The following is a 13048-nucleotide window of genomic DNA, read 5'->3' on the forward strand; positions in this document are numbered from 1 at the left end:
AATTGTGATGGCCGTCTCCAGAATTTGCGTCATTGGATAGTAAACTGTGTGAGATTTGTTGCAAATTATTAGGACAAATTCCATAATCCATATATCAATTATGAATTACAAAAATACAAGAGTATGCTGGAAATAAGACTAGCATTTCAGTATTAGGCCTATCAGTGAGGTGAATGTCCCTGTAGTTCCTTTTTTTCTCTTTTTCACACCAATGTTTCCTCTACGTTCAAGTCTTCAAGACCAATTAGACCATCCGGATCAACATTCCCCATCACATTATGGACTACTGAACGTGGAACAGCTTGGATTTGTTGTAGTCTTCAAATTTACTATACGAACAATGTGCCACCATACATATGAAAACAAATGCGAAAATGAATTTAGTTTGCGACTTACTATGAGAACGGCCCAGCGTTCTCATAGCCAGCGTTGCATGTTTGCATCTTTCCAAATAGACTAGGAATAAAAAAATAATAAAAAGATATCGACTTTGAAAATCGTAAAAAGTTTGAAAAAACTTTTAATTAAAAAACAACTTCGAAAAACGTATGAAAACAAATACGAAAATGTATTGAATTTGCAAAATTGAATCCACTATGATGATAAGCATCAGTAATAAGCACCCACTTACAATTACAATATAAAGTAATGAAGTATAAACTATAAACAGAAAAATAAAGATGGCGGACACAATTCCATTGTTGGAATATGAATCAGCAATGTTTTTGGATGTGATTAACGAAGATGGCCTGCTCATTACTGCAAAGTAAGTTTATTGTAAATTTCTCTTAACTTTAATTCCGAATTGATGAAAACAAGGTAAATTGCAAACAAGAAACACAACCACAAGCGTGCAGAGCATGGTGTACGTTGATATTAAGGAGTAGGGATAGGTAAGTACCCTATTACCATTGACCAGCTACTTAAGTGGATTCCGGTATCATTTATGTGAGCTGATTTGAAGACTTAATTTAAAAGTACAATTGTAATAGTAAGAATTGTATTGTTTTAGGGGAATAACAACAGATAATATTCTAATTAATTTCCTTAAAATACATTGTGATCCAGCCTCATTAGTATTGGTTGTCAACACATCAGCACAAGAAGAGGTAACTGGCAGTACATGTGGTATGCATGTGGTTTGTTTGGTTTCATAAATAATATTTTATAAAAATAGGATCACTTGATAGAAGAACTGGTCAAATTAAATGCTCTTGCACCAAAAGCTGTTACAAATGAGTATGGTGTATCAGACAGGTAATTTACAATCAACATAAGTTATATCTAATCAAGACAAGTCACAAGATTAGTATCAACCTTCCATTAGTGAACTAAATAAAATTATGAAAACTTGTAATTTAACTGTCATTGTTCTGGGTAGATGTATTTTTCAACACTATGGGGAATTTGGAACAGTGTTTACGATAATGATAATGTTTAATGTCTAAACGGTTTTAAGAAGAATCTTGCGTATATGGTGTATCATGAAATGATACTGTATTGGAAGTTTTGGCATAGAGGTGATATGTGCCTGTACTCAAGACTTTGACTGTAGTTTTCTGCGCATCAAGACCCCAGACTTATTGGTCAATCTTTGTCAGAAATAGCTGCCGTCATTATACATACTATACATTCCTACTTCACAGACATTGATGTATACATCTGCATATAGAATTACATGGTCTTTAGCTCTGTGTTTTAGTTACATTTTAAATCATTCTTCCACAGAGAGGTTCTGTATTTAAATGGTGGTGTATTATTTGTGACCTCTCGTATTTTGGTGGTAGACATGCTGACGAAGAAATTGCCAATACATCTTGTCACTGGGATAGTTGTGTGTAAAGCTCATAAGTGAGTTGTGTGAGATATAAACAAAACATCTTGAGAGTCAAAATATGAATCAAACAAGACACAGGTCAACTGAAGATGACTTTGAAATGAAGTCGAAAATTTACAGTCTCAACCTGTGTCTTGTTTGATTCATTTTTCGACTCTCAAGATGTCCTGTTTATTTGGAATTTGGTTTTTACTTTACTTTTTTAAATTGTCGGCTGGTCATGGTTTTTGTGTGAGATGTAATATGCTAAATTACAAGGTATATAAAGAAATGCATTTTTCAATTCAACGTCGTCAAATATCCTAAAAATCCGCCCGCAGCTTGAACCAACACTGATCCAGCTTTGTTCAGCAACACATAAAGTGCACCTGTAGTGCCATCTTGATTACATTCTAGTATAGTGATAAAACGTAAAAGCGAATTTCGTCTTTCCAGCTCAGGTGCCTTAGAGCATCAAAATATTGTATGGTCTCTCTAGCAATCTGCTATCTCTTGTTGTTTTTTTGTTTAAGGATTATAGATTCTTGCCAAGAAGCGTTTATATTAAGACTTTACAGGGAAAACAACAAAGTATGTACCCACACTTACTTGGGCTGGTTTTAACCGTAAAAGCGTTTTTTGTAATCGCTGTTTTTGATTATAGACACCGTGTCACTGTCACTTTTAGGGGATGTTCACGTGAGCCCGGTTACCTGAGATCTGACGAAGCGTGAGATGCGGTATTAAAATAAGTCTTCACAACTACCAGCCCAAGATCACGTTATGAACTCATTTCAATACCTCAAAGTCATTTTACGCTTCGTATTCTCGGGTAGTCGTGCTCATCACTGCTCATGTGAACTGCCACTACTTTCAAATTGCAAGTATCATATTTCCGACTCAATAAAAAAAATCGAAACTTATGATTATTTCTTGGTGTATTGAACATTGAGATAATTAGACAGATTTCCAGGCATATAATGAAATAAATGTTTAATTCTGATATAGGTTTATAAATTACATTGTTTTGTATACGGAATGAGTGATGTAGCTACCGTATGATTTTGCGGTTTTTAGACGGGTTTTATCAAGGCATTTTCTGATGCGCCAGAAGCGTTCACTGCTGGATTTTCAAAGGTTGAACGAGTTATGAAGAATCTATTTGTAAAAAAGCTTTACTTGTGGCCAAGGTAATATATGGCGATGGTATTTAAATTAGGAAATGGTCAACTACATTATATCAACTATTCATGCAATATTTAGATTCTACGCGCCAATGTCAGCTTTTTTGGAAAGACACACGGTATGTGGCTCAGTGGGGAAAGATTCTGCATGTGATCCTCTGCTCTGTGTCTGAGCAATCATTATTAATTGACTTGTTTATTCAATAATCTTCACCAGCCTGAGCTTGTCGAGCTTCATCTTCAACTGACACCATCTATGCTTGTGATACAGACATCGATACTGGATTTAATATCTACATGTTTAAGGGACATTAAACGCCTTAATTCCTTTGTAAGTTTTAAAAGTGAGTAATCGTTTAGTGGGTAATTCACAATTTTTCGCCAAAAACCATGCACAAGACCTCCACTTTTCTAATACCCATAAATTCCTCTAACAATAAAACGAATCTAGGAAAAATGTCATATATATTATTATTGCATATGCAATTTTGTTTTCAATTCCAATTCTAATTTTTATGTTACGTGACATTTTCTTAGTTGGACCCAGAGGAGCTAACAGTTGAGAACAGTATTAATAAATCCTTTGATAAACTATTACGCCTTCAACTTGATCCTGTATGGCATCAGCTAGTAAGTGTTAAATCTTCAATATTCCTAATCTGCTCGTTTTTTCGACGTAGCTTTGGTCCAGATGTCGTGACACTCACAGCCGAACTCAATCAACTAAGTTCTTCCCGAAATTCAGCATATAGTTAAGAAGCACCGCGTTTAAACAGGGCCTTATCCATTCCTGAAAAAATATACATCGACCAACGTTTTTGTATTACTGCAATTTACACAACGCTTCCATCTCAGGGCAATAAGCATCGTCTACACAATATATTTGTCTTCCCTCTTTAGTCTTCCCTGCTCGATTGCTATGAATCTCTATAATGTAATTACATTGAATTATCTTTGATAATCACTGTCCTGTAGTACTGAAACTTTTGGGGTTGTGTAAAGTTTAATGTAGCCTTAACATTGTGATGCATGAATGACGTCTAGTGTAGATAATCTGTTAGTCTTTATAGAAGGCCCTTTTCATGCACCCGGTTTCGATATCACTTTGGAAAATAATAAATGAATAGAAAAACAAACATTAGATAGCATGCATTACCTTTGCTGCTTTAGAACTCAAAGACAAAGCAGCTTGTTGCTGATCTAAAGGTCTTAAGAACATTGCTATTGTAAGTGTTGGTGCTATATCATATACTGTAGTATTTCTGCTGAATATACAGTATTCTTTGCAGATCAATATCTATTTAATTAAAGTTTGGTCGAAAGCTGACTGATTAAAATATTTTTTTTCTCGTTTTAGCTATTTAACGCAATATGATTGTGTAACATTTTACCAATTCCTTCTATCATTAAGGTATACTGTTTATAGTAATTCCCCAAGTATCTGTTTAGCTCAGCACTTCTAGTTTCATTAATAAAACCTGGAACGCTAACTTGGCCGCCATCTTTGAAGCCAAATTTGAAGGTAGTGTGTCAAATTTGAAGGGTGTTTTTGAACGTTTGAACCAGACGTAAAGAGTAATTATTTATAGGAATGTTTAGAACTATATAAAATACAATCGTTTTCTAATTTTTAAAAGTCAGAGTCAAGTTTTTGCTTCAATTTTTGGCTTCAACCAAGCATCACTTTATACTATAGGAATTAGCGTTCCAGGTTTTATTATAGTTACACTGGTCTCAATGCACCAGTATCTGCATGTCTGCGATGAGCTGAGATACTCGTTTATAAAGTTTATTACTCTTTTATTAAATACAGAGCAAGTGAACGTGATGCAGCATATCATAGTATGTGGATGTTTATGGACGCGACAGAAGCGTTATTTGTGGTATAGTTTTAAATGTTTATTCTGGCATTCTCCTGCGCATGTAATGTATTATTGAGAACCGAGCTATCCCAAAATCTGCTTTACCATGCGTGGTTGGGATATGTTCGTCCTTTTGAATGCTTTACTCGCTAGTTTCTACTTTTATAAATCTTCAAATAACGCGTTTCTATTTTATCAAGCATGCAAGAGAAAGAGTGTATGAAGTACACGAAACAAAACCTAAAGCTAAAAGGCAAAAAACATTGACAGCTGTTGAGAATAAAAGGTTCGCTCAATAATACTATCAATTTTATTTATTTGTATTATCGCGTGAAAAATTGTTGCGACTTCCCGCTTTGTATCTCTTCATTGACCAGTTTTTCAACGGTTATTATTATTTAGTTTGACGCCAGAGGGTTTCGAGAGAGTATTATTAAAGGCCTATAAGAGAGTATATTTAAGTTTATGATATACATAAGAAAGATTTACACCATACTTCCTTTTTTGTCAATAGCGAAAACGACAACGTGAGTCGGGTTGAGAAAACCAGAGGTTAGTTGCATGCAAATATAGCCGGTGATGTTAAATGATAATGAAATGTTAATGCGATCAAAGAGTTATCGATATTTCTAGATTTTCAAACTCAGAACATGTGCTCGTCTCTATCCGTGTTATCACGCACGCGTCATTTATAATAGCAATATAATTAAGCATGCATGTACCCGTACACGAGGTCAAAAGGTAAAGGTTCAAATTACCAAAATGGCGAACGTCGTTATTCGTCTTGCTGATGAAGCTGACCTACCTGCAGTTATAAGAATATCAGAGAGTGTATATGGAGGTAATGACTATTTTCTCGGCGAGTTTCTGAACTTTGTGAAAGACCCAAATCGACTAATTTTGATCGCAGAGAAAGATGGTAAAGCTGTTGGCTTGCAAGTCATTCATATTATCGATGATGGTGAAACGGCTATTGCTCAATCACTTCGTGTACATCTCGAATATCGTCGTCAGGGAATTGGTAAGAGATTGATTCAAGAATGTCGCAATTTTGTGAGAAAGAATTTTCCAAAAGTCAAATTTGAGAGGTACTCGGTAACGTCTCAAGGTGTAGAACGTCTGGGAATACAAAAGAAATCAGCTGATGTTTTATTTCACGAAGTTATATTTTTTGCATGTTTGGTGAATGGCGCTGAATCCGAATTGAGCTCTCGGGTTTCAAAGCTCTCAACCGATCAGTGTAGTAAATTAAAACAGTTGAACAGAACTGAGTTTGAATGCCTCCTAAATCAAGAAGAGCTTGGTGACATCCTGTTTCAAGATACATATATTGTTCATTGGCAACCGTTCAAAGCTCTTGCGTCTAACATTCCCAAAGGCTTACTCAAGGATGGTGACACAATATTCACTTCTTATTCTGGTGAATCCGTCCAAGCATTAAGTCACTCCCGCTGGTGTCCAATTGACAAATGTCCTCAATTGATAACCGTGTGTTACACACTGGATGAAGAATTTCTTAAAATGCATCTCATCGGCCAGTTGGAAAATGGCATCTTACAACACCCTGGGGAAACATTTCTTTTTGTTCCTCTCGTGAATACATCGCTTGTTGATTGCACATCGCAGATTTTGCTCAGAGATCTGTCGTTAGCGATTCTGCAGGACGAGTTCGGAGAAAAGGAACAATATAATCTATACCTATTTGAAAAATCGCTTGTATGACAACTTGTATTTGTATATTGTATTTGTATTGTATTTGTATCGAGATATGTATTTGTATTTGTCAATAAAATTTGTACTTTGAAACATGAAGATATGTTGGACAACTTGCCTCTCGTAGTTCGAGGCATGCTCGGTCGGCGATTCGGTATTAGGCTCGATTTTGCAGGGAATAAGCCCTCTCGAGAAATATTTTCATGTTTTGTTTTGAACTGTGTGCAGTCAAGTTGAACTATTATGTCTCAAACTGTTTCACTGCAAGCGGAAATACACACTTTACTAGTTGCGTCCGATCTGAGCTCTTAATTGTTAAATATGCATGTGATTATAACTCTTATGTATAATGTATTAACTTGTAAAACTTGGCTCGCAGATGCCAGTTGTATGTGCGTAATAGTTTTCACATGCTGTCAATTTTTACACTGTACCTTTTAATTATTAAGAATGTGGAGTGGTGTGCTGCAAGCTATGACCACGCCCTGTTTTCTAAATAGACGTGGTCCCAATTGAACCTCCCCCAACCCAAATTTCGTTCAGACGGGGCCTGTTCGGGGTAGGTGGTCGAGTTAATAGGCATAAGGGGTTATACAATATTCCTATATATTTAGAGTTGGTTTTGGAAGAAAGCCCTAAATGGAAAGTATTAAAAGATGTTTTGGAAGACATTGATAAAGAGAATTCCTCAGATAAATCAGGTGACTTGTCGTTATCTCATTCATTTTTTCCCAGCAGTTTATTCAAATAGATTAAATTGATAAATGCAAACAAGCGAGCAGTCACGTTTTTATACCGAATGAAAACATGGAGGCATATACTGAAAACCCCTCTAATTTATGGTTAAAAGTCATGAAACCTGCAAAGCACAGCAACGGAAGATAAATTTCAAGATCTTTGTTTGTGACTTGTTGATGTTCATATCTTGTTTCATTACAGGTGAAACTAGACATGTCCTTATTGCTGCTTCAGATCAACGCACTTGCTCTCAACTTCGAGAAGTAAGAATTAAAAACAATTATATTGGGAGAAGTTTTTGCGATGTTTGAAATTATCAAGTCTAAGGAAAGTGTTTTTATTCATCGTTCTGCGAAGTAATGAACACCAAAAACTGAAAAAACATTTAAGTTATTTGAAATATATCCTTGCTTTTTATGATTTTGTCTGATATCGTGGGACTTCATTTTGAAATAAAATGTCTATTTTCTAGCTCTTGTGTGAAGGCGGTAAAGCTCTTCTCACTCGACTGTACGAGAAAAATGAAAATCGAAAGGGTTCAGAAAAGAATTCATCAACTAGCAATGGTAATGATGAGATCTTCGCATTAAATCCTTTCCATCCAACGCGCGTTATACTAGGAAAAAGCTTCGAAAGCTTAGGAATTAAATGCATCCATTTTCTTGTAGAAAAGTCAAAGAAACAGAAGGATAAAAAAGCCAAGCCGGTTTGCAATGTTCATATTCGAACCTATACCAATGCAGCGAAATTCGCTTTCCTATTTTGAGAATTTTTTTTATCTTCAAATGAAAAGAAAATATTTCTATCTATAGCAAATGTTTTCATATTTTAAGAAAACAATGAAGCATATATTAATTTTTTTCTTAAATTTTTCAAAAAAAATAGTTACTTTTGTCTTTGATATATGCGTGATGATGTGACGCTGGTTTTCCATATTCTGGTTGCGATAGGGTCTAGGAAGAAAGGGCAAATCAAAATCTGGGGTATCAAAGCAAAAATCGACAAGGAAAACAAATAAGACGATTGATAAGTTTCTTATGACTCGTGATGAAGAGGATGAGGATATATGTCAAAAGTTAGTATTAAATTTGTAATTTTACACTGCAGAAAGACCTACAGTATGCATGATAGTTAATTGTATATAACTATTCTGACATGATATTTTTTCATACTGTGGATCTCAAGCTTTTTTCAGTGTTAGCTTCTGTTTTTAAATTCATGATATTATGACGCGGTGTACATATCATTGGTATATATATTGCTCATTGCACATGACGTTATATTGACCGTATATACGCATTTCTAAATTTCAATATATGTATGTACCTAGCGAAGAACAAGAAGCTGAAGACTCGAGTAAGGGTGCAGGAAAATTGTTACTGAAGGTACTTTTGTCTCACTTATCTTCTCAAAAAAGTGTTAAAACGCTTCATTATAATAATATACATATAGCTATATATCTATGTTATTTATATTTGATATCTATATCAAATTCTTCTAGAGGTCCAATTGTAATCGACACTGTTTTAATAGTAAAAGTATAAAGGCCATGTTACACGGTGCAATTTCTCACTGCAACTTGCAATGCAATTCTACTTTGATGTAAATTAGTGAAGAGTCTTGAAAATATAAGTGTAAGATACGCCATGGAGTGCAATAAAGACAAAAGTTTGGTAGTCTCCAAATTTACATCTCTCAAAAGAATTAAGAATTGCGTTGCAAGTTGCAAGAAAAATTGCACCGTGTAACAGAACTATATATATATAGCTATTGTTTTAGACTGACAACCCAGACGAGTGTGAGATAACAGAGATAACATTTGGTCTCGTTTCAACACCACTAATTGTTATTCATCCCTTGAGTGGAACAAGGTACTGCGAGCTAGTGTATGCAGGCATGTATTTATAAACAAAATCTGTTTATTACATATAGTTACCCTATTTTTATCTCCCCTGCTATTCCTTGCATGCATCTTGCATGGTCATATGTAGATTTTCAGATGCATATAGCATTCAGCTCTAAAGCATGCAAGATGAATTTAAAACTTAGAGGAGCTGAAGCATGCTAATTTAATTACACTATACGTGCCATTCCTTATTGTCTATTTGCAATTGCTGTATGCTAATGTTTATAGTAAAACCTGAAGTTAAATTCAAGCAAAAAGATATTTACGCTTTTTTATGTTGATTTATTCAAAGTGACCCCTACAGTTTGACTCGTACCTTACATGAAATCGAACCACGTTATGTTATTCTTTACGATGCTCAAATGGAGTTTGTGCGTCAGCTAGAGGTAATACTCAATAATTGAAATTGCCATGATATTTTTTTGACATTATAAGAATAAGTAAGTGGGCTACTTTCAGGAGAAATTCGCATTGTGAACTAATAAAATTTTAAAATTTTCTCCAAAAAACGGCCGCATTTAAAATCGTCGTAACTAATCAATTCTTATTAATCTTGTAATATTCAAGGTTTTCAAAGCGTCACGAGCTGGTATACCACTGAGGATATATTTCATGGTTTATGCTGGTTCGGTTGAGGAGCAGGTAGCTACCATTACATACCACAGCAATGAGAGTTGAGAAAGAGTTTGAGAAACTGTTAATCACTTGCAGATTCATTCTCATGTTAAATCTTAGAGATACCTTACCCGACTAAGAAAAGAGAACGAAGCTTTTGAGATGTTGATTAAGTCTAAAGCGGTAAGCTCTTTCATTTATGGAATAATTCAGTTAAGGATTACACCCCATTTGAAATATTTAATCTGATATAATAATTATAAGCTCCTAAACATAGGAGCCTTCCTTCGGATATTTTAAAATGTGCCCCCTGCATGCACATCGTTAGAATAAGAAGGGCCTGAAATATTTAAACTAGTCGAACTAATTATATCTCTCGCTTCATGAGCACCCACCAACCTTCGTCCGATCGTCTCTGTCTATGAACACGACCTATTTACAAAATCAAAGACGAAACCATTCTCACTGATATAACTATATATACATGAAGTACCCCAATGTGTATTATCCTACATATAGACGATGATAATACCTGAAGAGCGTGAGGGTAAAACTGAAGCTGCTGTACAACTTGACCGTGATCCCAGCAAACCTTCGAGTGTTGCTAGCACACGTAAAGGTGGTGGTCAAGAAAAGCAAGTTGCCGAGAATAGAAAGGTGATATATAGGTTTAGCTGTTGCCTAGTATGTGTCTTGCTTGCATATTATAGTCTATGGGAGGATGCTGGATTCTCGTGATTTTTCCTTTGAAGAGCAAAACCTCCTCCTTAAATACAGCGTAAAGTATTTATGCTGTCAAATGGATTTCAAATTCACAATAAGTGGACGAGCCTCACCAGGTCCTATACAGGGTGAGTAAAAAAAAAGTCCCCCCTATTGAAATGAAGCCTTTGTTGATTTGAATGCATGATCAACGCAGTAGTGAGTAAATAGCATAGTTATTAGGTTGAGGCATTCAAATAAAGCGTCTTGCTTTCAATTGGGTTTATCATAATATTAAGGCAATCAGATTCTAACAAAGGCTCGATTTCAATAGAGGGGACTTTTTTCTGACTCACCCTGTATATACAATTTTCAGATAATTGTTGATGCACGCGAATTTCGAAGTGAACTACCTTCTTTGATTCACAAGAGAGGAATTGATATCGAACCAGTGACTGTCGAGGTAAAGTATTGGGCTATACTCTGTAGCACAAGCTTATATAACATGATAATTTTCTTTGTTATTAGGTTGGCGATTACATTTTAACACCTCACATATGTGTTGAAAGAAAAAGTGTGTCAGATCTTATTAGTTCCTTAAATTCAGGAAGATTGTAAGTCCGCGATATGACGCTGAATTAATTAAAGGACACTCTATTCGTTAGTCAATTAGCATTTCTCACGATGACGAATATCCGCCATTTTTGGGGTACTTTCAAATTTTCTCAAATGCGTTTAAACAATAATAGCAATGTAAGAAGCATTTTTTGAGAGTCAATCGACCATTTGAACAATAAATTAAGCCTAAAAATAAAGACAACCGCCCTGACAAGGTCTTGCGCTCACAATTAAAAAAAGGTAGCTGCCCCAAAAATGGCGCCTATCGCGAGAAAGGCTGATTGTTCAACAATCAACATCACAACATTTCGACTTCTCTTTTGTTTAGATACACTCAATGTGTGGCAATGACAAGGTTTTATAAACGACCCATATTGTTGATTGAATTTGATCCAGCCAAATCCTTCTCTCTCCAGGTTTGTCCTTCAGTAAACTTGTTTTTATAACTTTACACACAAGTTTCATAACATGCGCAATAAATAATATTTTTATACTGCAGGCCAAGTCATCTTTATCAAATGAAATATCGCTACAAAATGTCACAACAAAACTTGCTTTATTAACGATTCACTTTCCAAAAGTAAGTATAACAAGATAGTCCACGTTGCAATAATTCAACGTGTCTCGACGTGTCAATAATTCAATGAAGTGAATTTTGAGACTTCAAATTGAGCACTTAAGTTCATGTATTGTCGTTCCGCTATGTAAAAGCTTTACGAAGATAAATTTCGTTGTCTTGCAGTTAAGAGTCTTGTGGTGCCCTAGTCCTTATGCTACTGCAGAATTATTTGACGAATTAAAGGTAAATTTTAAGTCAGCTTGAGTGCAGCTACAGCGTCCGCTTAATTTGTATTTGGTTGCTGAATGAGGTGCATTTTGAATTTTAGCAAAATCAACCAGAACCCGATGCTGCTGTTGCTATGGAAATAGGAAGTGATCCATCATTGGCAGTGGGGGGAGAGCGGTATAATGCCGCACCCCAAGTAGGTTACGACATGGAAATATACCTATAGACTATAAGCGGCAATAAGAAACCTAGGAGGGGGTGGTTAGGGAAATTTTAAATTTCACTGGACAGTAGAGTTTATTTTGCAAATTCAATGATGGGACGGTTTTACAAAATTGAGGGGTGGGAGCTAGTAGAGAGTTTTACCGTCAGCTAGTTCTCTAAGGAACGATGGTTATAAATGAATTGGCACAGAGCATAGTTACGTTTTTTGACACCCGACGCAAAAGATTTCCCATTTCTTTAAGGATTTTTTACACAAACTTCCTGGTATAAATTCCAAGAATTGCAAGTAAGTACGAATCAACGTGCAACATGATTTCGGTTGAATTTTATCGTGAAGGCAAAAATCGCATGCGGTTAATTTCAGGACTGTGATGAACAAAGTGAAGAATATCCACGAATTAAGTGAACTGTCAGAAGAACGTCTTCAAGAAATTCTCGGAAATGCTGTCAATGCGAAAAAGTTGTGGGAATTTTTCCATGATAATCACAAACTGGAGGCAAATAAACGGTGACACAAATTTTATGTCCCATAAGATTTATCTATCGTTGAAAGAAATATCAGTGGAGGTAATTCAATGGGTACCTTTATTTGCGCAATATAGCAATTGACGTTGTCGAATCGCTTACAAGTTGCTGACATTTAGAAATGGCTAATGATGCGTAATCCTTCTATGCGTTTTGGCAAGGTATTTAAGGCTTGTGTACTATGTAGGAATTACTGCATGGTAGGAATTAGATCGCAAAAATAACTAAACTCGTATTTGGTGATAAAACTGACTTACCAACCGTTTTATATCAGAGGATGTTGAAGGGGATAATGCCTACTAGCGTTTGAAGGGTCGAAATAATACTTTGAACTCGTTGCACTCGTTTTACTGGGAT

General features: G+C 35.4%; 2 protein-coding genes across 4 annotated transcripts; both read left to right on the plus strand.

Moving 5' to 3' along the window:
• The first annotated feature begins 674 nt into the window (after nt 1-674).
• Nucleotides 675-13006, plus strand: LOC114526314 (DNA repair endonuclease XPF-like). 3 transcript variants are annotated; one of them, XM_028547890.1, is made up of 33 exons: nt 675-766; nt 1013-1109; nt 1178-1257; nt 1729-1851; nt 2350-2407; nt 2894-3006; nt 3080-3119; nt 3218-3331; nt 3538-3630; nt 4171-4226; nt 4358-4411; nt 4814-4883; nt 5063-5148; nt 5377-5414; nt 7190-7276; nt 7515-7576; nt 7786-7879; nt 7982-8019; nt 8264-8388; nt 8644-8698; nt 9093-9184; nt 9512-9605; nt 9787-9861; nt 9955-10017; nt 10354-10491; nt 10913-10999; nt 11065-11150; nt 11483-11570; nt 11654-11734; nt 11897-11956; nt 12042-12137; nt 12409-12452; nt 12531-13005. In XM_028547890.1, exons 1-33 carry the CDS (start codon nt 681-683, stop codon nt 12676-12678), a joined length of 2721 nt encoding a protein of 906 aa, XP_028403691.1. In that variant the 5' UTR covers nt 675-680; the 3' UTR covers nt 12679-13005. The 3 variants fall into 3 exon arrangements, with proteins under 3 accessions (XP_028403691.1, XP_028403688.1, XP_028403690.1); XM_028547887.1 differs by lacking the exon at nt 10913-10999 and having other exon boundaries at nt 681-766; nt 12531-13006; XM_028547889.1 differs by lacking the exons at nt 675-766; nt 1013-1109 and having other exon boundaries at nt 1176-1257; nt 1788-1851; nt 12531-13003.
• On the plus strand, nt 5427-6995 carry LOC114526315 (histidine N-acetyltransferase-like). The gene has a single exon (XM_028547891.1). The coding sequence runs from the start codon at nt 5625-5627 to the stop codon at nt 6582-6584; it is 960 nt and encodes a 319-aa protein (XP_028403692.1). The 5' UTR covers nt 5427-5624; the 3' UTR covers nt 6585-6995.
• Nucleotides 13007-13048: the final 42 nt, after the last annotated feature.

Source organism: Dendronephthya gigantea, unplaced genomic scaffold, assembly GCF_004324835.1.
Source record: "Dendronephthya gigantea isolate DGI-Jeju-01 unplaced genomic scaffold, DenGig_1.0 000038F, whole genome shotgun sequence".
NCBI lineage: Eukaryota > Metazoa > Cnidaria > Anthozoa > Malacalcyonacea > Nephtheidae > Dendronephthya > Dendronephthya gigantea.

Excerpts from the sequence above, each read along its gene's own strand:
- LOC114526315 (XM_028547891.1), top strand. The coding sequence starts at position 5,625 with ATGGCGAACGTCGTTATTCGTCTTGCTGATGAAGCTGACCTACCTGCA.
- LOC114526314 (XM_028547890.1), top strand. The coding sequence starts at position 681 with ATGGCGGACACAATTCCATTGTTGGAATATGAATCAGCAATGTTTTTG. Across the intron at positions 1,110-1,177 it reads ACACATCAGCACAAGAAGAG|GATCACTTGATAGAAGAACT; the intron begins GTAACTGGCAGT and ends TTATAAAAATAG. Across the intron at positions 8,020-8,263 it reads AGGATAAAAAAGCCAAGCCG|GGTCTAGGAAGAAAGGGCAA; the intron begins GTTTGCAATGTT and ends TGGTTGCGATAG.